This window comes from Rattus norvegicus, chromosome 10, assembly GCF_036323735.1.
Source record: "Rattus norvegicus strain BN/NHsdMcwi chromosome 10, GRCr8, whole genome shotgun sequence".
Classification (NCBI taxonomy): Eukaryota; Metazoa; Chordata; class Mammalia; order Rodentia; family Muridae; genus Rattus; species Rattus norvegicus.
The window spans coordinates 12,281,175-12,303,580 of NC_086028.1; the positions used below are offsets into that span (position 1 = coordinate 12,281,175).

At 46.9% G+C, this 22,406-nt stretch overlaps 1 protein-coding gene and 1 long non-coding RNA gene across 4 annotated transcripts; one reads left to right on the top strand and one right to left on the bottom strand.

Annotated features, from left to right (window-relative positions):
* Nucleotides 1-3,026: 3,026 nt before the first annotated feature.
* On the bottom strand, nucleotides 3,027-4,383 carry LOC134480756 (uncharacterized). The gene is made up of 2 exons (XR_010055527.1): nucleotides 3,464-4,383; nucleotides 3,027-3,131 (listed from the first exon to the last, which is right to left on the bottom strand). It is a non-coding gene; the product is annotated as an uncharacterized LOC134480756 (long non-coding RNA).
* Nucleotides 4,384-7,339: 2,956 nt separating this feature from the next.
* On the top strand, nucleotides 7,340-22,163 carry Mefv (MEFV innate immunity regulator, pyrin). Of its 3 annotated transcripts, XM_039086716.2 has the most exons (10): nucleotides 7,340-12,946; nucleotides 14,321-15,259; nucleotides 16,444-16,784; nucleotides 17,121-17,216; nucleotides 18,026-18,244; nucleotides 18,643-18,665; nucleotides 20,279-20,394; nucleotides 20,566-20,858; nucleotides 21,213-21,262; nucleotides 21,407-22,163. In XM_039086716.2, exons 1-9 carry the CDS (start codon nucleotides 12,670-12,672, stop codon nucleotides 21,246-21,248), a joined length of 2,340 nt encoding a protein of 779 aa, XP_038942644.1. In that variant the 5' UTR covers nucleotides 7,340-12,669; the 3' UTR covers nucleotides 21,249-21,262; nucleotides 21,407-22,163. The 3 variants fall into 3 exon arrangements, with proteins under 3 accessions (XP_038942644.1, XP_017452977.1, NP_113822.2); XM_017597488.3 differs by lacking the exon at nucleotides 21,213-21,262; NM_031634.2 differs by having other exon boundaries at nucleotides 12,608-12,946; nucleotides 14,321-15,169; nucleotides 21,213-22,159.
* Nucleotides 22,164-22,406: the final 243 nt, after the last annotated feature.

A 22,406-nucleotide genomic window follows, 5' to 3' on the forward strand; every position in this document is an offset into this window, starting at 1 on the left:
GGAATGTCTCGCAGTATTGAGTGCTACACTGTAAGGACTAAAGTTGCAGGGCCACGATCTTTTCCTTCATGAAACATAGAGATTAGGGGCTTATGGAGGAGGGACTTGTTTTAGCCCCCAAAGCATTTATGTAATAATATATGTGCTTCTGCACAGCTGTTCAAGGTTCAGGTCTTGGAGGCTGCTCCCTGCTGTCTCAGAGCCTGATTACATTCTCCTTCCGTCCCCCTGTGTAAGTCAGAATACTGACAAGAACCACACCATGATGTAGTAGTACTGTTTGCGTTGTCAGCACAGCAGGCCTCCCAGAGGTGGTGGTAGTGATCAGATGGTAGTGAACATTGCAGATCCACTGAGACAAACTGTCAACAGCAGCGTTAAGCCCAACACTTCCTGCCAATCCCACCCTCCCAGCATTCCTTATTTTTTCTCTTTCAGCACTGAGTGTTCTTATTTTTGCTCCTCTAGCTTCCCTGGATGACCTCTGTCTTGTCTTTTGCTTCAGCCTGCACAATCACTTCTTTCTCCACTTTGCTCTCATGGCACGGTAGTTTTGAAAAGGATCATGAGGCGAAGGCCAAGAGAACCTATTGTCTTATTTGTAGGGAGTGAAGAAAGCCCTCAGTGAATGTGTATTGTTTGACTTGGCCATGGCCATGTCAAGGATCCCAGTGCCTCAGACTCATGGGAGTGGCAAAACCTTCCTCAGGTCTAAGTATGAATGTTGATGGTGTGTGCAGAAAATGTCTACCACAACTTCCTTCACCCTGTCCCCACATAGATATTTATAGCCTGAAGTCAGCTCCCCTACAGAACCTGATCCTACCAAGATTACCTAAATCCGCCTCCTTGTTGAGCTGTTGTCTGTTTATCTGTAGGTAATAGTCAGCTTCCTTGTTTGACTGCAATGACTCCACCTCCCTGTTCAGGTATATTTAATGATTGTGCTGAGCTTCCCCATCAGAGAGCTCAGTCCCCGAGCCTGGCTATTCTGTGTGCCAGTGAGTTTGTCTTTTCTTCATTCTGTCACAGACCCAGTCAGCTCAATCCATGGGACAATGCAGGACTCAGCACAGAAACTTACGGGTATCTATTTATATCCTTCTCTCCTTCTTCCCCACCCTGACCCCATGAGAATGTGCCTGTGTGTGCTGTGTGTGTGTTGGCTGCTTATATGTATGTGTACCATATTTGTGCCCAGTGCCCAAGGAGATCAGAAAAGGATGCCAAACTGAGAGTTTAAGACATGTACCTTGGCTTGCTGGAAACTTACTGTACAAAGCCCATAGCTCTGGGAAAGTCTCTAAATATACTTAACTTGCCTTTTGTTTTCTGTAGCTCCACTTCTGATGAACTGTTCTTGTTAAATAAAATATGTCAGCCTGTGATGTGGTTTTTTTTGTGCTTAAAAACTCACGCAGAGAAAGGCTTGGAGCTTCACTGGGATCTCGAACACCCAGTGCAGTCACTGACTGGCCAATAAAGACTTTCTATTGGCTTAAACCCTTGTCTAAGCAGTTTTCTCTTATGGATACCCCACCACACTGGCACATACCTGTTATCCTAGCACTTGAGAAATGGAGGCTAAAGTGCTACTAAACAGGGGGGAAGTCACACGTACCCCCAATAAGCCAAGCACAGCTACCTGGTCTTAAGCCAATGGAAGCAGCCAAATTAATAGTAAAAAGCAGAGAAAGATTTATTCAATGTAGCAGCAACGAGGAGAAGGAAGAGAAATCCAGTGACATCCTCCAGTCCACCCGAATTCCAGTGCTGAGGAGAGGTGACAGTTTAAAAGAGGACTAGGGATGTGATGTGCTCCTCTAAGCTGCTCCTGCCATGTGATCCTGCCCACCACCGACCCCTCCGTGTCTGGGTTTCAGTCTTATCCTGTACGGTGATCTGACTACGTTAGAACTGTGGGAAATACCTTTCCAATACTCTGGCTGGTAATTTTTTCCCTCTCTCAGCATGAGATTCCTAGGGAAATTCCCGTCTCTTTGGGGTCCATTGTTTCAACAATCTGGTTGAGAGACTCGAGCATTTCTTTAGAATATTTTCATTTCTGCCGGGCCACTTACAAAAGAAGAAAGCATTCAAAGCCAACCTCAGCTACATGGGAAGTTGAGGCCACCTTGGGCTATGTGACTTTCTCTTTTGTGATAAGGTAAGGCAGTGCGGGGTCTCCTCTACCTTGTATCCTTGCTGACACCATTTCAGGTTTAACTCAAGTTTGATCTCCCTGATGGAGAATCCCACGGAAAATTACCGAGCTCTATTCTAGGAACTCAAGGCCAGGACGCCCCAGCTAATTTGTGTTAGCTTCTCTTAAATCGCCTGCTTACGCAACACTCCCTTTCCAGCTAACCACTTATCTTAGCTTCTGCCCATATGCTTGCTACCTAGGACACCCTTCACCCTGTTGAAGAACAGAGGCTTTCTTCTACTGTACTTTTAAAATACCAGGGGCTAGGGATATAGCTCAGGGTTTGCAGAACACCTGTCTAGAATACCAAGCCAGCCCACAAAGCCTTCTGTTCTGTTGTGCTGAGTTTCCTTATCATGGCCATGCAAGTATTTCTGTTTATTGTCTGTCCACACTTTCCCATAACAATGCAAACTCTGTGAGAGCTGTACCTGTTTGTCTTTGCACCTGTAGTACCTAGAATGGTGCTCGGCAACACAACTTAAATGTACGGTCTCACAAGGTCCCTTCCTTGCTAAGTTTTCAACACGTCAAATAACTCTTCTAAAGAAGGTGACTGGCTGTTCTCAGATTTCCGAGAATGGAAGGACTTCCAAGAATACCTTGCTTTGGAATTTCCAGTGCTAGAACCCAGCAAACTGTGTTTTGGTCCCACAAGCGGATCTGTCATTTTACTTCTAAATAAAGATTTCCTCATCTATAAAGAACAAGGTAAACCAGTGCCTATAATTGTACCTGTAATTACAACGCACGGGAACTGAAGGCAGTAGGATCAGAAAGCCCAGGTCGTTCTTAGCTACTTGACAAGTTTGAGGCAGTCTGGGCTACACGAGCCTTTATTTCAAAAAAGAAAGCAAACACAATCCCCCAAACAAAAGTTAGGAATGGAGCTTGGTACTGTATGGCTTCTCGTTTCATCCCTGTACTGCAAAAATAAAATGAATAAATAAATAAATAAGGGGAAAAGACAGGAAGAAAGGAATGGGGAGAAAAAGAAAAGTGTCTTCCTAACAGTTGAGTGGTGATTAAGGGAATGCATATGTATAAAATAACATTTTGCGTGTGTGCGTGTGTGCTTTCTCTGCATTTTCTCTCTTCCTCCTTTCTTCACACTCTTCCTCTTCCTCTTCCCCTCTGTCTCCCTCCCCATGGCAACTTCTCTGAACCCTTCCTGTGTAGTCAGTAAACTGGTGCCCAGAGTAAACCTACGTTAATTTGGCTTGAATTGGCTCATTTTATTGGTAGAGAATAACTTACCAACATCAGCTAACATCTGGATGGTCTCTCCTGATGGGAACTTGGTCCTGGCAGCCATTTGCCCACGGACCTGTTCCAAACAGCTGGTAGATGATTATCAAAGAGGTAGAGCGGTCTTGTTGGATCATTGGTGCCAAGACTTAATACAACGTTCTGAGGTGACCCAAGCAAGGATGAGGAACTGCCTCAGGTGACTGAGTGGCCAAGAGCACTGGGAATTATAGGAATCAGAGCTCCTGATTAGGCCGTCAGGAGGTGCTAGGTGTCAACAGTTACACGAGAGTTTCCTGGGTGTGTATCCTATCTGAGTCCGTCCTGTGAGTACTATGGCCGCTGACCAGGGCCACTTGGTTGTATACCAATGGGCTGAGCTTCCTCTTTCTTGACACAGCTCTTGGGTTAGCAGGAAGCTGTGAAGATTAAGGAAGAGAAGGCGGAAAGTACACATTATTATGTGCACATCATTATTAAATGTAGGAAGTGAAGCTTTGTGTGTGTGTAGTCTCATGGTTTCTCTTTCTTCCTTTTGGCTACTTTGTGGGTTCTTCATTGATCTCTCTCCTAACACTGTCTTCTCTGGCTCAGCTCAGCCTCTCCTGGCTCCACTGTCACTGTCAGTCTTCTCAGTCTGCTGGCCCAATTCATTTTCAACTGTCTCTCATTTTCACACTGCTCAATCTTTCTCTTCTCTAGCCCCACCCAAATCTTTCTTCCTGTATCAACTGTCTCCTGGACCCTACTCCCCAGTCCTACTACTCGCTCCTCTGCTGGCTTTCTATACCACCTCCTGTTCCCAGAAGTCCAAGAGCCAACTGACACCGAAGAGCATAGGTTCATTTAAAGGGCCAGGCACATAAAATATTTCATACCACAAGGAAGTTCTTAGAGACTGCATGTGAGAAAATCAGCTTCGAATCTAAATAAAGGTGTCCTGAGCTATCTGGTGCCCGAGTGTGTGAACAGCATTTCTTGGTACAACCACACATCGAGGGTTCCACACGTCCCTCCGGTCCTGAACCTGGATGGGGATGAACTTGATGCCAAGCCACACAGAGTGGATGGAGGATGTCACCCAGGGATCCGCCAGCTGCCTGGCCAGCCTGCAATGGGAGTCAACCACAATGTGCGAGTGGGAGAGAAAGAGAAGTGGAGCATCTTGAGCATTATGAAGAGAGACAGAACTGGAGACTCCAGGGTTAGAGAAGGGTAGTTGTTGTAATTGTCCAGTCCCGCAACCTGGGGCTGTGGTGAGGTCCCAGCTCGAGTTGCTTTGGAGGGGTACATCTGAATGCATGGGTACACAGTGGCAGGGCTTATATTACCTATATAATTATAATCATATAATTATATATTAGCCAGTCCGTGGATTATATTACCACTAGCAATCATGGGGATGCCCCTGGTCAGGGCAGCCACCAGGGACCCGTGGGTGTCCAGGGGTTGTGCATAACTGGCCCTGCCCCTCACTGGATGCAGTGCTCTGGAGAGCTGGCTCTACCTCTTATTAGCAGCCGCATTGGGGAGAACAGGCCCTATGCATGGCCCAGACGCACAGCAGAACTGGTCTTGGTGGTGGTGGGAAGGAGGGGGTGGGCGTGTAGTGAGTGAACCCCGAGGGCGTGAATGTGAGAGAGCTGATCCTGACACTCATCTGCCCTGAGGTGGTGGTGGGGTGGGGGTGATGCGCCTCCCTCAACCCCCTGCATTCCTCATTGCCTGCAGCAGTTGGGAGAACTGGCCCTGTCCATCGCTAGCTGCAACACTCTGGAGAGTGGGTGGAGCATGCATCTTATCCCGGACAACACAGTAGAGCTGGCCTTGATGGCGAAGGTATGAGTGAGCCAGCCCGAGGGTGTGGGAGCAGGAGAGTTGTACTGCCTCCTCCCAGTCGGCCACACTTGGGCGAGTGGGCCAGCATTGAGCAGCACGGTGGAACTGGCTCTGGAAGTGTGGGTGCTGGTGAGCTGGCCTTGAGAGCGGGAGAGCTGACCACGCCTCCTGCTGAGGGCTGGCCATGCCTCTTGCTGAGGGCTGACCACGCTTCTGCTGATGGCTGCTTTGGGTGGTCTAGCTGGAGTAGTGCTGGTGAGCCAGCCCTGGTAGTGGGCATGAGGAAGAGCTGAGTGGGCTGACCCATTCAGCTGCCACCCAGGCACAGATCCAGGGCTCTGAACTGGCCCACCCCCAAATCAATATCATCTGCAAATGGTTGGGACGTGTGAAAGGGCCAGTCCTGTTGTTTCAAGGCTGCAGGATCTCCTTGATACAGGGCAACAACAGGATAACTGGGAGGAGTCCTGATGAGGATCTAATCAATGCTGATGGTGTCACAGACGTCAGAGACCTCAAACCAGAGCAATGACTCATTGCAAGTGAAGATGTGTGGTCAGAGGGATGTACTGTGGGACATACTGTGACACACTGTAGCTTCCAGGATGAGATGTTTTTTATGTTCTTTTTTTTTGTTTTTTTTTGTTTTTTTTTTGTTTTTTTTTTGGTATGTGTGTTTTATTTGGGAGTGGGGAGGCTGCAAGGGCAAATGGGTGTGAGGGGATGGGGAGATGAGTGGGACTCAGTGCATGATGTGAAACTCACAAAAAGTCAATAAAAAGTTAAAAAAAATTAACACATTTCCAAGTTCTGTCAGAGTGTCAGGTCTGTTTTGACACCTCTCCCTCCACCTGACTCTAGAGTTTCACTTTGCCAATCATTTACTCTAGATATTCAAGCCTTTGTTTGGTTTGGGTCTTTTAAAAAAAGTTTTATTTGTGTGCATATGTGTATGTATGCATACGTGTGTGTGCCCACGGAGGCCAGAAAGGAACATGAACCTCTCTTGGAGTTAGAGCTTTTAAACTGCCCAACATGGTGCTGTAAAGCAAATGCGGGTCCTCTGAGAGAACTGCAGAGATCCTGGAGCACGGTCCTCACGTGAGGAGATTTCTGAGTGCTTGTGAGAGAACTCTAAGACACCAAGAGCTTTGTGCTCTCACTTCCTTCTAAAGCGTAGTATTGTTCTTGAATTGTGCTTTCCTGCCCTCCAATGTGTATCGAAGAGGAGTGAGTTCACTTCAGAGTTTTCATTACAATAGCTATTGCTGTTTGCTCTATGGGAAACCATGTTTTTTAAGACGTGTGCAGCTTGCCTTTGTGGTTGTACACTACTCATGTGACTCCTCTTAACCCTCAGAGTCTACATTGTCTGATGCTCTGAATGAAGTTGGCCATGACATGAGACTCTAGTCTGCCTCCTTCTTAGGCTCCACTCTCCCAAGTCCCACTGCCTACAGAGAAGTACTGAGACATCTGCCATCCCAGAGCCTGCGTTGGTCATTTTGATACAGCTGTTTGGGCTTATCAAAGTATGTTGTGACTTTTAACAAATCCCATTTGTCACGGGTACATTTACATTTCGGCTTCCTATAAAATCATTTGCATTTCAGGGTTCGAAATGTGTAACATTTTATGTATCGAGTCCTGTAGAAAGCACAATGTCAGTGCTGAAGTCCAGGAGTGGATTTGGGGTTGGGATCCAATGGTGAACAAACTATTAATGACCATAGAACATTTACCAGATTCCTTACTGGGAAAAGCTAACTAAGCAAAGCCTGGAATCTCACTTCAACCTCGAATGATTGTATATTCAATGTCTCAGATTTGTCCCTTAAAATTAACTATACCTCGGACAAGCAGACACGAGAGTATGCCCCTATAGTCCTCACACAAGGGAGGAGACAGGAAGATCAGAAGTAAGTTTACGCTGGCTACTTAGTGAGTTCAAGGCTGGCCTGGACAACAAAACGAAATAAAAGGATAAGAATATAGTGGGAGCAGGGAGAGTGGACGTTTGCCTCACAATGAGACCCATTATTTTCTTTCTTCCCATTAATTTATTTATTGATTCACTTTATATCCTGATCCCAGCCCCCATATCCCCTCTCTCCATCCCCTTTTCCCTTCTCTGGTAAGAGGAAGCACCCCTTTCCCATAACAAACCATACTAGCACATCAAGTCACTGCAGGACTGGGCACATCCTCTCCCACCATGGCCAGATAAGGCAGCCCAATTAGGGGAACCGAATCCACACAAAGGCAACAGCGTCAGGGATAGGCCCTGCTCCAGTTGGGGAATCTGCATGAAGACCAAGCTGCCCACCTGCTACAAGTGTGCTGGAGGCCTAGACCCAGGTCATGCTCTTTGGTTTGTGGTTCAGATTCTGGGAGCCCCCAAGGTCCAGGTTAGTTGACTTTTGTTGGTCTTTTATGCCCTCTGGGTCCCTCAACTCTTTCTTCAGCTTGTCCACAAGACTCCTTAAGCTCTCTTTAATGTTTCCCTGTGGGTCTCTGCATCTGTTTCGGTCAGTTGTCGGGCGGAGTCTCTCAGAGGACAGTCGTGGTGGGCTCCCATCTGCAGGGTATCATGATAGTGTTAGAGCTTGATTCTCGCCTACGGAATGGGTGTTGAGCTGTGCTCGTCACGGACTGGCTGTTCCTTCAGTCTCTGCTTCATCTTTGTCCTTGCACTTCTTGTAGGCAGGACAAATTTTGGGTTGAAGGTTTCGTGGATGGAGACATGTTATTTTCAACTCCGGACCAACATAAGAAATCTTCCATGACCTTCCCAGCCATCCCTTCTGTTGGCTCAATAACAGACATATTAAATACCATCCCTTATCTTAATGTTTTGGAGGATAGGCTAGATATTCCTTTAGGGGCTAAGCGCATTATGCATGACCTTAAGACAGTCTTTTGGAGCTGGAGAGCCGACCCAGCAGTTAACAGCACTTGTTCCTCTTCCACAAAGTTTGATTCCTAGAACCTACACGGAACAATTCACAGCACCTGTAACTCTAGCTCCAGGGGATCGGACAGCCTCTTCCGGCTGTGATCACCTGCAGGTGATCCGAGATAACCAAGCCAACAAGCTCAGTCAGTGTTTCCTCAGGCAGCGCTAACCGGATTCAGTAAGTTAAAAAAAAAATGCCTGAAGATGGGAAGGTAATGTATCGGGGCAAATAGGAAGGGGTAGTAGTTATGATCAAGACACATTGTATACATATATAAAATAATCAAAGAATAACACTAATATCCCCAAAAAACAAAACAAAACAAAACCAAAGGAAAAACTCATTACTGTTCAATTTTCACTTATAAACACTTAAAACATGTCACCACGGCTTTAATCCTAGTTTTACATTTTTATCAAAAGCCCCTAAAAATGAAACTTTTGCGACTCTCTCTTGACCTCTGAAGACCCTAGCAGCATCAAAACACTGCCTTGCAGAAGTCTCTGACTCAGAATTGCCTATGTTACAAAAGAAGGAGCTACAATGGTAAAGTATGTGGCTGGAAATCCCCATTCGCAGCCTCCCCATCCTGTGGTAGGTGCTCCAAGGAGTTTCCTGATGAGTCAAGGAGGAGTCACAGATCAGAGGAACCTGCAGCAGCCTGCAAGTCACAAACCCTCACCACTTCTCCGGCAGCTGCCTCTCAGTCAATGTGGGAGGTCCGAGCTAAGCACCGGCCAGTGCCACTCCTGGGCAGGTGGTCCTGGGGTGCATAACAAAGCAAGCCTGGGAACAAGCCAGAAAGCAGCGTTTTTCTGTGGCTTCTTCATTTCCTGCCTCAAGTTCCTTTGATGGTGGACTGAGATGTGGAAGTATAGCCAGATACTTGGTTTAGATCATGGTGTTTATCAAGCAATAGGAACTCTTTGTAAAAGACGGCATGGACATTGTTTTTTGTCTTATTTGACATTCTGACTAAACTCAATATTGCTCAACAAGGGCTTAGAAAAGTTCCGATTGGTTTGGCTTAGTTTATTTTGCAAGGGGAGCTATTTTCTTTGAGTAATGTAAACCTACAGAAAAGTTTCTTATAAAGGGTAATTTTCCAGCATTTCAAGACTCTGGGTTACTCCACACATCCCCCAGTTTTTGAGAACCAGTTTCAAAACAAAGAAACTATCCCTTCAACAAAAAAAATCAAATAGCCTGAGATGTCAGTGCTCACCTGCAAGCCCCAGCACTTAGGAGGCGGGAAGAGATCAAGGCTATTCCGAGTACACATAGCAAATTCAGGGAGACCCTGGGTTATACGGAGGTCCATTACAAACGAAAACCTCAAAAAGCCTGGTGTGGCCTCCAAGCACTAATGTGAACACTCAAAAGGCTGAGGCAGGGGGTCAGGAATTCAAGGTCATCACACTACATTACAAGTTCCATGCTCACTTCTAAGTGAGAGCAGGTGTCCTCAACCAAACAAGCCAGAAGCTACCTTGGACATCTCCCACCTAGCGTGTTACTGTCTCTGTCGTCATATGACTTTTCTCACAATAAATAATTCAAAAGTTACTGAATTCTTTCCTCTGGTACTGCCAGTCTTCCATGATTAGGACATGAACTCCCCAGGGACAGAGAAAGCATCCATCTCCAGTCACGGGCACCCTCCATTTTTGTGACTTTAGTCTCCATGCAAGGGTTGTACAGAGAACAGTCATCCCCATGCACCTCCTCTTAAACTTCTCCTCTACAAACTCACCCAACAAAATACTGTTTTACCTCTAAAATATTTCCAAATCTCATTGTCATCACACAGGCTCAGGTTTGTAAACAACGCACTTGCACTTTGGGAAGTGAGAAGCAACTTGAACTATTTAGATGAAAGCATTCGATATTGACCTGAACGTAAAAGACTAGATCGACACTGTATTTAGAAAATGATGCTTTAAAAAGTGGGGAATGGGTGTAGAAAATGTAATATGTATAATATATATATAAGTTTCTCAGTAATAAAGAATAAAATTATATATCATTGTCAGGAAATGGATGCAAGTGAGGATGAGCGTGTTAAATGAATTAAGTCAATCTCAGGAAGGTAGCATATTTCTTTCATTTATGGCTTCTAGTTTTTGGATAGATACTTAAAATCATGTATGTATATGTGACATGAAAGTAGAAAAAAATTGTCTAGGGAACAAAAGGGATCAAGACAGGGAGGGGACAGGAGGAATCTTTTCTAAGTATATTATATAGTTTATGAAATGACTTTATCTAATCCAGAACTAGAGACAGTGGCTATACATCAATGCAAATTAACTCATTAGTTTAAAAATGTTTCTATGAATAAAACACCAACATCAGATTAAAATGGGAAAAAAAATCAGCATCTCAAATGAAAGAAAAGCAAAAGGAGCGTGAAATACTGTTGGGACAAATGGAGAAGCTTCGTAGCTAGTTGTTCTCATGTGACATTGCTTTCTTGAGTATAAAGCATTGTGGTTACTTCCATAGCACCTTTGGTTTGGTGCTTACCCCACAACCATAAAGACCCAAGTTCACATCTTCAGCACCCATGTAGTAAAAAGTTATGCATGCTGGGACATGTGTGTAATCCCACTGCTGGAGTGATGGAGAACGCTGGGGGCTCTAGACCACTCAGTCTAGTTGAGTTGGTGAGCTCCAAGTTCAAGTAAGAAACCCTGTCTCAAATAGATAGATAAATAAATAAATAAATAGATAAATAAATAAATGGGATGGAAATCGATGACGGAAGACGCACAGTGTCAACCTCTGGCCTCTATGAAGCACACGTTCTCAGGCATCCACCCGCACACGCATGCACACACAGATCACCGACACGTACACAATAACATAATGTATTATTAGGAGTATTTAGGGTATTGTTCTAGTTTGGTTTCTGTTGCTGTGATACATACCAAAAGCAATTTGAGAAGGAAAGGGTTTGTTTCATCTTTCAGGTTACAGTGCATGGTCAAAGGAAGCCAAGACAGACAATAAAGCAAGAGCTTGAAGTAGAGATGGTGGAGGAACACTTATGGGCTGGCTCCTTGGCTCGAATTTTGGCTACCCCCACCCCCTCTCTTTCCTCTGTTTTTCCAAGACAGGGTTTCTCTATGTAACAGCCCTGACTGTTCTGGAACTCACTTTGTGGACCAGGTTGACCTTGAACTTGTAGAAATTCTCCTGCCTTTGTCTCCCAAGTGCTGGCATTAAAGGCGTGTGCATCTAGGGTCACCCGGCTTCTGTTACATTTCTTGTACATACCAACCGTACCTGTTTAGGATGGTATCACCCACAGTGGGCTGGGCGCTCAACCAAGAAAATGCTCCACATACACGCCTATGGGCCAATCTGATGGAGGCAGTTTTTCAGTTATGCCTACGGACCAATCTGATGGAGGCAGTTTTTCAGTTATGCCTACGGACCAATCTGATGGAGGCAGTTTTTCAGTTATGCCTACGGGCCAATCTGATGGAGGCGGTTTTTCAGTTATGCCTACAGGCCAATCTGATGGAGGCGGTTTTTCAGTTCAGGTTCCTCTTCCGGAACATGTCAGGTTGGCCGCTAACATCAGTTACCACAGATATCTAGGATGTTTAGAAAGGTAGATAATAACACTTTCCATTTATTATCAAATGATTGAGAAAAAAGTAAAGAAGGCTGCAGAAACTGTACCACAGAAGCATCTCAAGCACCCTAGGGAGAGCCTAGAGAATATGTGTCAAAGGGCACAGGGAAGAGCACCCTGACTCCCAGGGAGCAAGGGTCAAGTCAGCCGTGGGAACAGATGCATAAGAATTCTGGTGACAACCGTGGCCCTCACGTCCCCGTTTGAAGACTTTACGCTGCTGGATAGACCGGACATGAACCGGGCAGACTGGAAAGGTGTTGCAGTGCCTTTCTGGCTTCTGCTTTCTTGAGAAGGCCTGGGCAAAGCAGACAGTGTTCATTGCTGTCTGTTCCTTCACCTGCCATTGGCCCTGGAGGTGTATAAACCCCAAGAGTTGAAAGAGAGCCAACTCCACGAAAGATCATCGTTCTCCCTCTCTTCCACAGCCCAGGGTCCTGAGAGCAAGCAAGAGCACAAGAGCAGCAGGAGGGTCTGGCTCTCAATCCCAGAACCTCCCTAGAGTCTGTCCTGCCTTTTGTTCGACCAGGACTTAGGCTGGCACAGTGGAGATCTCCTCATTGGAAAAGGCTGGATCCTCAAAGAAAGCATGCAGCGGGCCAGACCTTGGACACGCCCTCATCGCTACTCTCAGTTCCCACCAAAGCCTATGTGCTTCCTGTGCCTTGTCCGTTATTTCACAAGCTGTTTCTTGCTTGTTCTGAAGTTGCAGGAGAGAAGTCTTCATTTTCTGTCAGAAGCCACGTAGCTGGCTGTAGTCCTTCCTGGCCTGCATCATGGCCAATACCCGTGTTGACCATCTGCTAAACACCCTGGAGGAGCTGCTGCCCTATGAACTAGAGAAATTCAAGTTTAAGTTGCACACCACCAGCCTGGAGAAGGGCCACTCTAGGATCCCCCTGAGCCTCGTGAAGATGGCCAGGCCAATAAAGCTGACCAGACTCCTGCTAACCTACTATGGGGAAGAATATGCTGTAAGGCTGACCCTGCAGATCCTGCGGGCCACCAACCAGCGCCAACTAGCAGAGGAGCTTCACAAGGCCACAGGCCCAGGTAAGTAAGCAGTTAAGTCTCTTCCCAGTGGAGGAGGGGAGGAATGCTCAGACACAAGCTCACTGGCTTAGGGGTTAGGAAGACCCTGTCTTCTGTAGCCTGAGCAGTACGAACCATCATGCCTCGTCCTTCTCTCTGGCTCTTGTAGTCCACTTAGTGAAGCTCTTAAGTTCCCAAAGACATTAACAATACAAACTGATATTCCAATTGTGGATGAGACTCAGGACAGGTGGCAAATGAACGGAGCAAAACCTTTTCAACTAATAAACATGCCCAGACTACCATCAGGTTAGCAGGAAGGGCTGGAGATTCAACCATCGTTACATATCTGAAAATCTCATTACCCACCTAATTTCAGTTTAGGGTTTTTCTTTAGCATACTTTACAAGGATATTTAAACATTCTTAACTTTTAATGAAAGGTTTCCTCAAATCAAAACATAGATTGTTAATTGTAGGTTATCTTTACTATGTAGACTTGGAAATTAACCTTTATCTGCCATTTCAATATCCGGAAATTGAAGGCAAGCTTGCTTGCTGTTTTTGTTTTTGTTATTTTTTTGGTTTTGGTTTTTAGACAGGGTCTCACTATATAGACCAAACTAGCTTCAAACTCAGAGATCCCCCTGCCTCTGGGTCCAGAGTGCTGAGGTTAGAAAGTGTACACCACCACACCTGTTCCAACTGGTTTTCAAGTACCTTCGTGACCTGAGGTTTTCTTCAGTCTGTGCAATGACTAAAAAAGATTCATTTCTACAAGTTCCTTTTTTTAATTAATTAATTTTGTGTGTGTGTATTTTGTCTGCATGTATGTAGATGCACCACTTGCAATCTTAAAGTCCACAAAAGCCAGAAGAGGGAATCAGATGAGTTACAGATGGCTGTGAGCCACCATGTGGATGCTGGGAACTGAATCTGGGGGCTCTAGAGGAGCCTCTGATGCTCTGAACTTCTGAGCCGTCTCTCTGTCTCTCCAGGCTCCAATTTTAACTTTATTTTGGTTATGTACTTGTGTCTGTCTGCATATGTAAGTGAGTGTTAGCATGCCCTGGCATATAGGTCAGGGAACAACTTGAAGGAATTGATTCTCTCTTTCCTTTGTGGGTTCTGGAGGTCAAACTCAATTTGTCGAGCTTGTTGGGAAGGGCCTTTACTTACGGAGCTGGTCTGCTGCCATCATTTTCTGTTTGCTTTGTTTTATAAGTCAAATTTTACAGCCATAGTCATGCGTACATCCGTACAGCAGTCCTCTGCTGCTGTCTAGAATGTTCAGCTCTTTGCTTTTAGTAACTTCTAAGGGATTCCTCTCTTCCTTCCTCCAACCCCAGTCTTGAATACGGCATGGCTTCATGACTGTATCCGATTGTCTTTCTAGAACATTTGACTGAAGAAAATGGAGTTGGCGGTTCTGTGCAGTCTTCTGCAGAGAATAAGGACAAGGGTGTGAAGGGATCAGATGTCCCTGGAGAGGATGAGGCACAGCAGAACGATGATGAATCAGACATCCTGCCACCCATCCAGGCAGAAGTGGGGAAGGGGCCCCAGAAGAAATCACTGGCCAAAAGGAAGGATCAGAGGGGCCCTGAGAGCCTGGACTCACAGACCAAGCCAGGGGCCAGGAGTGCAGCACCACTCTATAGGAGAACCCTGGTGACCCAGTCCCCAGGGGACAAGGAGAACAGAGCGGGTGCTCAGCTCCGCAGGAATGCCAGCTCTGCAGGGAGGCTGCAAGGACTCTACAGCAATGTCCCAGGGAGGAGAGAGATCAAGAAGGCTGAAGTGTATTTGCCTTCAGGAAAGAAGCGACCCAGGAGTCTTGAAATTACCACTTACTCAAAAGAAGGAGAACCCCCAAATTCAGAAGCTCTTCCGACTCAAGAGGAAACAAGAAATGGCAGTCTCATTCGTACGAGAACAGCCACCCTGAATGGAAGGACTACGGGGACTCTGGAAAAGGGTGTAGGGATTCCAGAACATTCCATGATGCTGGATGAAGAAACATCCAGAAACATGTCTTCCAAAATATCGTTGACTAGGGAGAAGAGATGCACTGCGTCATGGACAGAAAATGGAAACGGGGGTCCAGAAACCCCAGAGACCTTGGGAGAGACAGTCAGCAGCATACTCTGTGACTCCTGCAGTCCAAAAGTGCTGCTGTCATTAGGTGAAAAACTGGCCCAGACTCCAGAAGACCCAGCATCTTTAGGACAGGCAGCTTCTAAAGGTATCCTCCCCCAGCGCTCCAGAAAACGCGATGCAGGCCCAGAAAAATGCACATTTACACATCTTGCACAACAAGTTGCATCAAACTTCGGTTAGTGCTGGACCCGCTGAAGTTCCTGTATAGAGAGGCACAGGCTGGGCTAAGAATCTAGAAAGGAATTGGTTACAATGTTGCTTTCCCACGGGGACCCAACAGGGTAATCTTGGGCTAGAGACGCCACTAATCACCTTTCTCTGGGCAGGGAGAGATGTTGACCAAAACTCTCTTACTGGGAAATTAGTCATCAGGATTATGTTTGTCTGTGAGAGACAGAAACCACCAGCTTAGGTGCACAACACAGAAGCTTGTTCCTCTTTTACACAAATGGGACCGCAACTAAGACTTCTGCTGAGCTGAGCTGTTTTTCTGCCTCAGTTTTTTTTTTTTTTCTTCTTAAATTTATAACGTCGCCTGGTTCCACTCACAAGTATGGAAGGATAAAAGGGATGTCAATGGGGACATCATGATACAGAGAAGGCTTTTAAAAGTTTCTAGAAGCTGTCTGTCCTCGCTCACTTCCCTTTGACTAGAATTTGATCAAATGACTTCTGGTAACAGCACCGGAGGCTGAAAATAGTTCCTTGTAGGGCACTATGACTTTTGCCTGTGAGCCAAATTCCTGAGCCAGGGAGGGAGAAGGAAGGGAGAGCTAATGGAGTGTGTGTTTCTATTTCTTCTGTGTCTCCTGTCATTTCTGATGTGTAGAGACACAGTCCGCAGCCTTGGAGCAGAACTTTCAGAATTGTTCTGTCCCCCGCTTTGCTTTTATTATGATTCTTGAATGGGAGCAGAGGATTTAGCCAGCACACAGGTTTGTTTTTTTGGTAGGAGTGAGGATCTGTCTGTCAATGAATGTGATCAGCCCCAGGAGCTCTGCCTTGAGTTGTGGGCAATCTGTGATAGTTTGATATAGGAAAGCAAATGCTATCAGCAAGTTTTGCTTTCTTTCACATGACCCATTAGATCTGTGTCTTTGCAAGGGGAAAGTATAGGGTTTGTACTAAAGGGCCACCGGTATCTCACAGAATAAATGCCCCAGGATGCCGGGCTGGAAAAGCAGAAAGTTTTGCTCGCAGCCTCAGTAACCTGCTGACAATCTTGTTTGGATGGAAGTCAGAGAAAAGCATGCTGGGAAGTAGCCAGATCTGAGAATATTGGCACCCTATGAACAATTGCTCTCTTGTAAAAATCTTGGGTATGCCACTGAGGAGATTTTTCCACTTCTGTGTCTCCAGGAAGGTCACGGGACAAGGTTGCATGCCCTCTTTGCCACACCCAAGGAGAACTGCCTGCTAAGGCCTGTGTGCAAAGTTCCTGTAGCTGCTCGGTTGCTCCTGGGGACCCCAAGGCCTCAGGCAGACACTCCATATGCTTCCAGTGCCAAAGCTCGCGTGCAGGAAAGAGCTGTGAAGCCCAGAGCCCCCAGTTCCTACCACAGTGCCCACGTCACATGAAGCAGGTGCAGCTGCTCTTCTGTGAGGACCACAGGGAGCCCATCTGCCTCATCTGCAGGCTGAGCCAGGAGCATCAAGGACATCGAGTGCGCCCCATAGAGGAGGCTGCACTACAGTACAAGGTAAGGTGTTCGTTGCCTGGCCCCATCTCTCCCTGGGAAGTGGACACTTGGGCTTTGTGTTCTTTATCCAACCCCTCTGGGGTGTGGGTGCATTAGTCAAGATTCCTGGGCTGTAAATGATCAAAACAAGATAAACTGGGACAGCAAAGAAGGAAGAAACCCTTCCCCGACTCCCCGTCCCCAATCTCTTGCTTTCAATTGCAGCTCCCCTCGCTTCAATTGCAGCTCCCCTCGCCTGGGCTCTGCTGCTAGTAGCCGAGTCTTTCCTCTAGAATTGATACAGGTTAAAAATGGCAAGAGTCAAGTGCGAGCACCTTAACCAGTACTTTTCTCCAGGAGCAGATCCGGAAGCAGTTGGAGCGCCTGCGGGAGATGAGGGGATATGTGGAGGAGCACAAGCTTCCGGCAGACAAGAAAGCAGAGGACTTCCTGGTGAGGCCCTGGGCCAGTCCTTGCCTGTTCACAGCCCCCCACGCCCCCCGCAGAAACTGGGGTCTGAGAGTGAAGCCTGGTTTCTTAGAATCTGTTCCCACTCACAGGGCAACAGGGATGGTCACCTGTTGTTGAGTATCAGTAGTGATGGTAGGAAGGCCTAAGGCAAGCTCATTCTTGTAGCTCCCTGGCAGGGAGGAGGGATATCTTAAGTAGTTAAACTTTAAATTGCTGTGAAGAGACACCCTGACCAAGGCAACTTACGACAGAAAGCATTTAATTGGTGGCTTATGGTTCTAGAAGGTTAGAGTCCATGACCATCATGGCTGGAAGCATGGCATCAGGCAGGCAGGCTTGATGCTGAAGCAGTAATTGAGAGCTTACAGCTAATCTAAATGCATTAGGCCAAGAGAGAGGGGGATAGGGAGAGTAGAAAGAGACAGAGACAGAGACAGACAGAGAGAGACAGAGACAGTCAGAGAGACAGGGGAAACAGAGATGGGAAGAGACAAAGAAAATTGAAAATGGCATGGGCTTCTGAAACCTCAAAGCTCAACCTCAGTGACACACCTCTCCCCAAGGCCACGCCTCCTCTAACAAGGCCACACCTCCTAATCCTTCCCAAACAGTTCCACCAACTGTGGACCAAACATTCAAATATATGAGCCTTATAGGAGCCATTCTCGTTCAAACTTCACACCGAGAGAACCCGCCTCTCATCTATCAGATGAACTTGGAGGGCACCCCTAGATACATACTCCCAAGCCCACAGCACACACCCATACATCTCCCAATTCTATGTTCCCCAGAAACAAACAGAAACTCAGAAACAGAGGATATCATGTCCGCTTGAGAAGCTATTCCAATTCCTGGAGCAGCAAGAGCAACTCTTTGTGACCTGGCTGCAGGAGCTAGTCCAGACCATCGGCAAGGTCCGAGAGACATACTACACCCAGGTTTCCCTACTGGATAAGCTGATTGGAGAACTAGAGGCCAAGCAAGACCAGCCAGAGTGGGAGCTCATGCAGGTCAGTGTGAGTGTACCTGTCCTTGCCTGCTGTGAACACTGGCATGACTCGGGCTCTTACTACCCCTACTCCTCTCAAGCCAGGAAGTAGTGCCATTAAGGCCTGGAATGGGACTTGATTTCAATGACCCACAGTGTCTCTTGGGCTCGTGCCTCTTTGATGAGGTCTCTCAGAAGCCCAGAACACCTAGCACCATCCAAGAAAAGACCAGAAGAACGTGAGGGTGGTTGCACTGTGGGGTCAAGCAAGGCTTCCATCCTTGTGATTAGAATTACCATGAAGGAGAAATGAGCCTGTTTACTGGCGCCCTAGGACTGGGAGTCAGAGAGCAGTTTGCATCCAGGGAGTCACAACTCTTGGAGACTGTTAATGGAGATCTTCCCTTTTTTCTCTCCTAGGACATTGGAGCCACCTTGCACAGGTGCAGAGAGATCCCATGGTATCCCCTTGGGTGTCTAGCAGAAAGCATTTGGATGATACAGTCTTAGGAAGGAGCTGGGTCTGTAACCCAGAGCTCTGTTTCCTGAAGCTTCCTGAGGCCATCATTCCTGGATTTGTGTGGGAAGAACAAAATGGGAGTCTGACCAAGTGGGGGTGGGGAGGGCAGGAATGGATTACTGGGAAGAAAGAACGTACCCCAGTCCTGCCTAACCCAAGTGGTGCTTCCCTAAGAAACCTCTCGGATGGATGTTTTTTGTTTCGTGACAGGGTTCCCAGAACTGCCTCTAATCTCAAGCACTTTGGGAAGAGGGGTGTCCCTGGGGGTTGATTTGAAAGTGGGTGAAGCCAAGCAGGCAGGGGAAGAGAAAGGTGAGCTAGAAAAGGCTACATCCCAGAGTCACTTAGGAACTTTACAAAATCCTGGTTTCCAGGCCTCAGCCACAGTGACTAAATCCCAGTCCCGAGGCTGGGAGTTGGGGGTTAGTGGGATTTAAAAATGATTTTCCCACTAAAATATGCAGATCATAAAGTCTCAATTATTTTATGCCTGCAGTGCACTAATGCTAATACATCTGTGTTGGCGTGCACCTGCTTGCACCATCTAACTCCATAACCTTTTTGTCTTCCCACACAAGAACTCTGTACCCTTGAACACTAACTCCTCATCCTCCCTCCCCTGTCTCCTGGCAACCACCAGTCTGGTTTTCCTTGCTTATTAGGTTGACTGTTCTAAACACCCCATGTCGTCAGAACCATGCGAGTTGTCCCTTAGCCTTCAGCTTGCTTTCATGCCACACGTTTTCACAGCTCATTCGTGCTGTAACTGCGTCAGAATTCCACTCTATTTAACTGCCAAGAGACTCCCCTTTGGATGCAGCTACCACAGAGTATTTGTTGATGGACATTTGGACTGTTTCTGCCTTTGGGCTATTGGGAGCAGTGTTTTTATGTGCACAGTACAAGTGCTGCTCCAGACTCTGCCTTTAGTTTCTCAGATTTTTGCACCTACTGTATTTCCGCCCCATCGAGAGATTTTTAAGGAACTTGCACATTATTTCCAGTGGTATATGTGTCATTTTATATCCCCTCCCGAGGTGCTCATTTCTCCACCTCTTTGTTATCAACTTATAACTTCCCCTTACTGTTTTTCATTGCTGTTATAATAGCCACTCTAATGGGAGTGAATTGGCATTCGTTGTTCTTTTTTTTCCCTTTCAATAGAAGTAGTAAAGTATAATTCATTTGACACAGAGAACTCTGACAGCAAGACTTACTCAGTTTTTTTTCTTTTCTTTTCTTTTTTTCGGAGCTGGGGACCGAACCCAGGGCCTTGGGCTTGCTAGGCAAGCGTTCTACCACTGAGCTAAATCCCCAACCCCGACTAACTCAGTTTTAAGGCTGCCATTTAAACTCACTGTGATCTTTATAGCAGTAGTTCAAAGATGCCCAGTGTGCAGCTGAAGGTGAGGACCAGTGTCAGAGTTTTGAGTCTAGGAAAGACTTCTTGGCGTCACCTGAGCCGGGACAGTCTGTCACCTCATGGGGCTGCAGACGACATCTTGTCCTCTCTGGCTGACAATCTCTTGTCTCTAGGGCTGAGACGATGACTGCCTCTGAGCTGTTGGGCATTCCTCCAGGCGTTAAAGAAAAACTGCACCTGCTCTACCAGAAATCAAAGTCCGCCGAGAAGAATATGCAGCGTTTCTCAGGTCAGCGAGCTCTGAGGAAGGTGGAAAGTACCCGCTCGTTTCCTCCTTGGGGTTCAGGCAGCTCAGATTCACTTCCCCACCAACAAATCGTTTCTGACCCCGCCTCCAGCTTCTTTCTGTTCTAACTCGTTCACTCACTCAGTTTCTTCCATTCTCCTTCCTCTATTTTAGAAATGCTGGGCTCCGAAATGGCATTCAGCGCTTCAGATGTAGCAACACGGGAAGGGTGCAGGCCTAGCACAACCAAGGCCCAGGCCTTGATCCCCACCGTTCACCTAAAGTGTGATGGTGCACACACACAGGATTTCGATGTAATACTTTGCGCAGAGCTGGAAGCTGGAGGATCAGAACCTCAAGATTACCTTCATCCGTCGTCAGCTCAAGACACACCTGAGCTACACGAGATCCATTCTCAGAACAACAAAAGAAAATTTAAATCTTTCCTGAAGTGGAAACCTTCCTTCGTAAGTATGGTGGTAACGAGCTCATCAAGGGTTTTTGTAATTATCCTTTATCTGTTGCTCTGGGGAATGATTCAGAAGGTGGAGGGGTGGGGATACACCTAGAACTGAAGCATAAAACAGGTCATAAAGGGCTTCACAGCTCTGCTTGGTCCCACTGTGTTTGCCTTGTTGATCGAAGTAACAGCTTCAGTGTTTAGGGTGCCTGGGAGATCTTGGCTGATGACTAACATAGGCTTCAGAGCCCTAAGAAGGAGAGTCCTCATCTTTCCTTGTGGGGAGAGTATAATTCAGACCTCCTGAATGGACATACTTAAAACTTTATTCCACCTTTCTTTCCCCCCTCCCCCTCTGTAGTCCAGAACCGACAGGTGCTTAAGAACATGCTGGTAAATGCCTAAATCAAGGCAAGTACTGGCTTTGGTACACCGGGTCCCTGTATGTTCCTGTCCCCTACCGCAATCTCAGTAAACTCCCTCTTCCTTAGATTGGGAGCGCCTTGGGAGAAGCCCACACATCCCCATCCCAGCTAGGTCTTCTTCTTCCTGCAGTTGTCGTGACTGGGACCTAGCAGCTGTTCACCCCAGCCTCATCTTCTGTGGTGATACGAAGAGTGCACGGACCTGCTGCCTGACACTCTCCAGAGGTTCTAAAGTTACATCACCATGCTGGGGACTACTCCTGTCTTGGACTCCAGCGGCTGTCACTGGGAGGTGGAGTATGGAGACAAGACAGTTCAGAGTCCCAGGAACTTGCAACGCTCTGGCGAGCAGGAAGGGGACTATAACTCAGTGGAGAATGGCTCCTGGTGGTAATAATAGCAACGCAACAGGAAGGCACATTTCTCCAGCCTGTGAATGAGGGTGGCCCCAAGCAGGCGGGCAGCTTTCTAGACTACACAGCTAGGAGCAACATGACATGTACCTGGCCTCTGGCTTCTCCCCTCCAGTTCCTGTCAACCTGCCTTTAACCCTGGGGACATGAAGAACAACATAGCTCTTTGGACCCTCAGTCCTGCCAGTGACCAGATACTTCACCGAGCGCCCAACACTGTGCCAACATTCTGGCTTATGCCTCACATTCATGCACTCGGAAGTCATTAAAAAGGTGTCAGCTGGTGCAAGGAATGGAATGAATAGGAAGATAATAAACTGAGAGGCTGAGGCAGGATGGTACCCGTGAGTTTGAGTCTAACTGGATGGATTCGGGTTACTCTGACTGGGGTCCAGCCGTCAAAAAGAAAAAACAATATTGTACTTGTATTATTTAGTACTATTATTGCTGTAATAAAATATTCTGACAAAGCAACTGGGGGAGGAGGCATTTATTCTGATTCATAGTTGAAGGGTTAGAGCATCCTGGCAGAGGGCCACATGGCAGGCACGTGAGGCAGATGACCACATTGCATCTGCCATCAAGAGGCAGAGAGTGACGGCCTTCAAAAGCCTGTCTTTTCCCTTCACTATGCCGTCTAGGACTCAAGCCTAGGGAATGTTGCCACCCACATTTATAGGGTAGATCTTCCCTCCTCGACCAACCTACTCAAGGTAC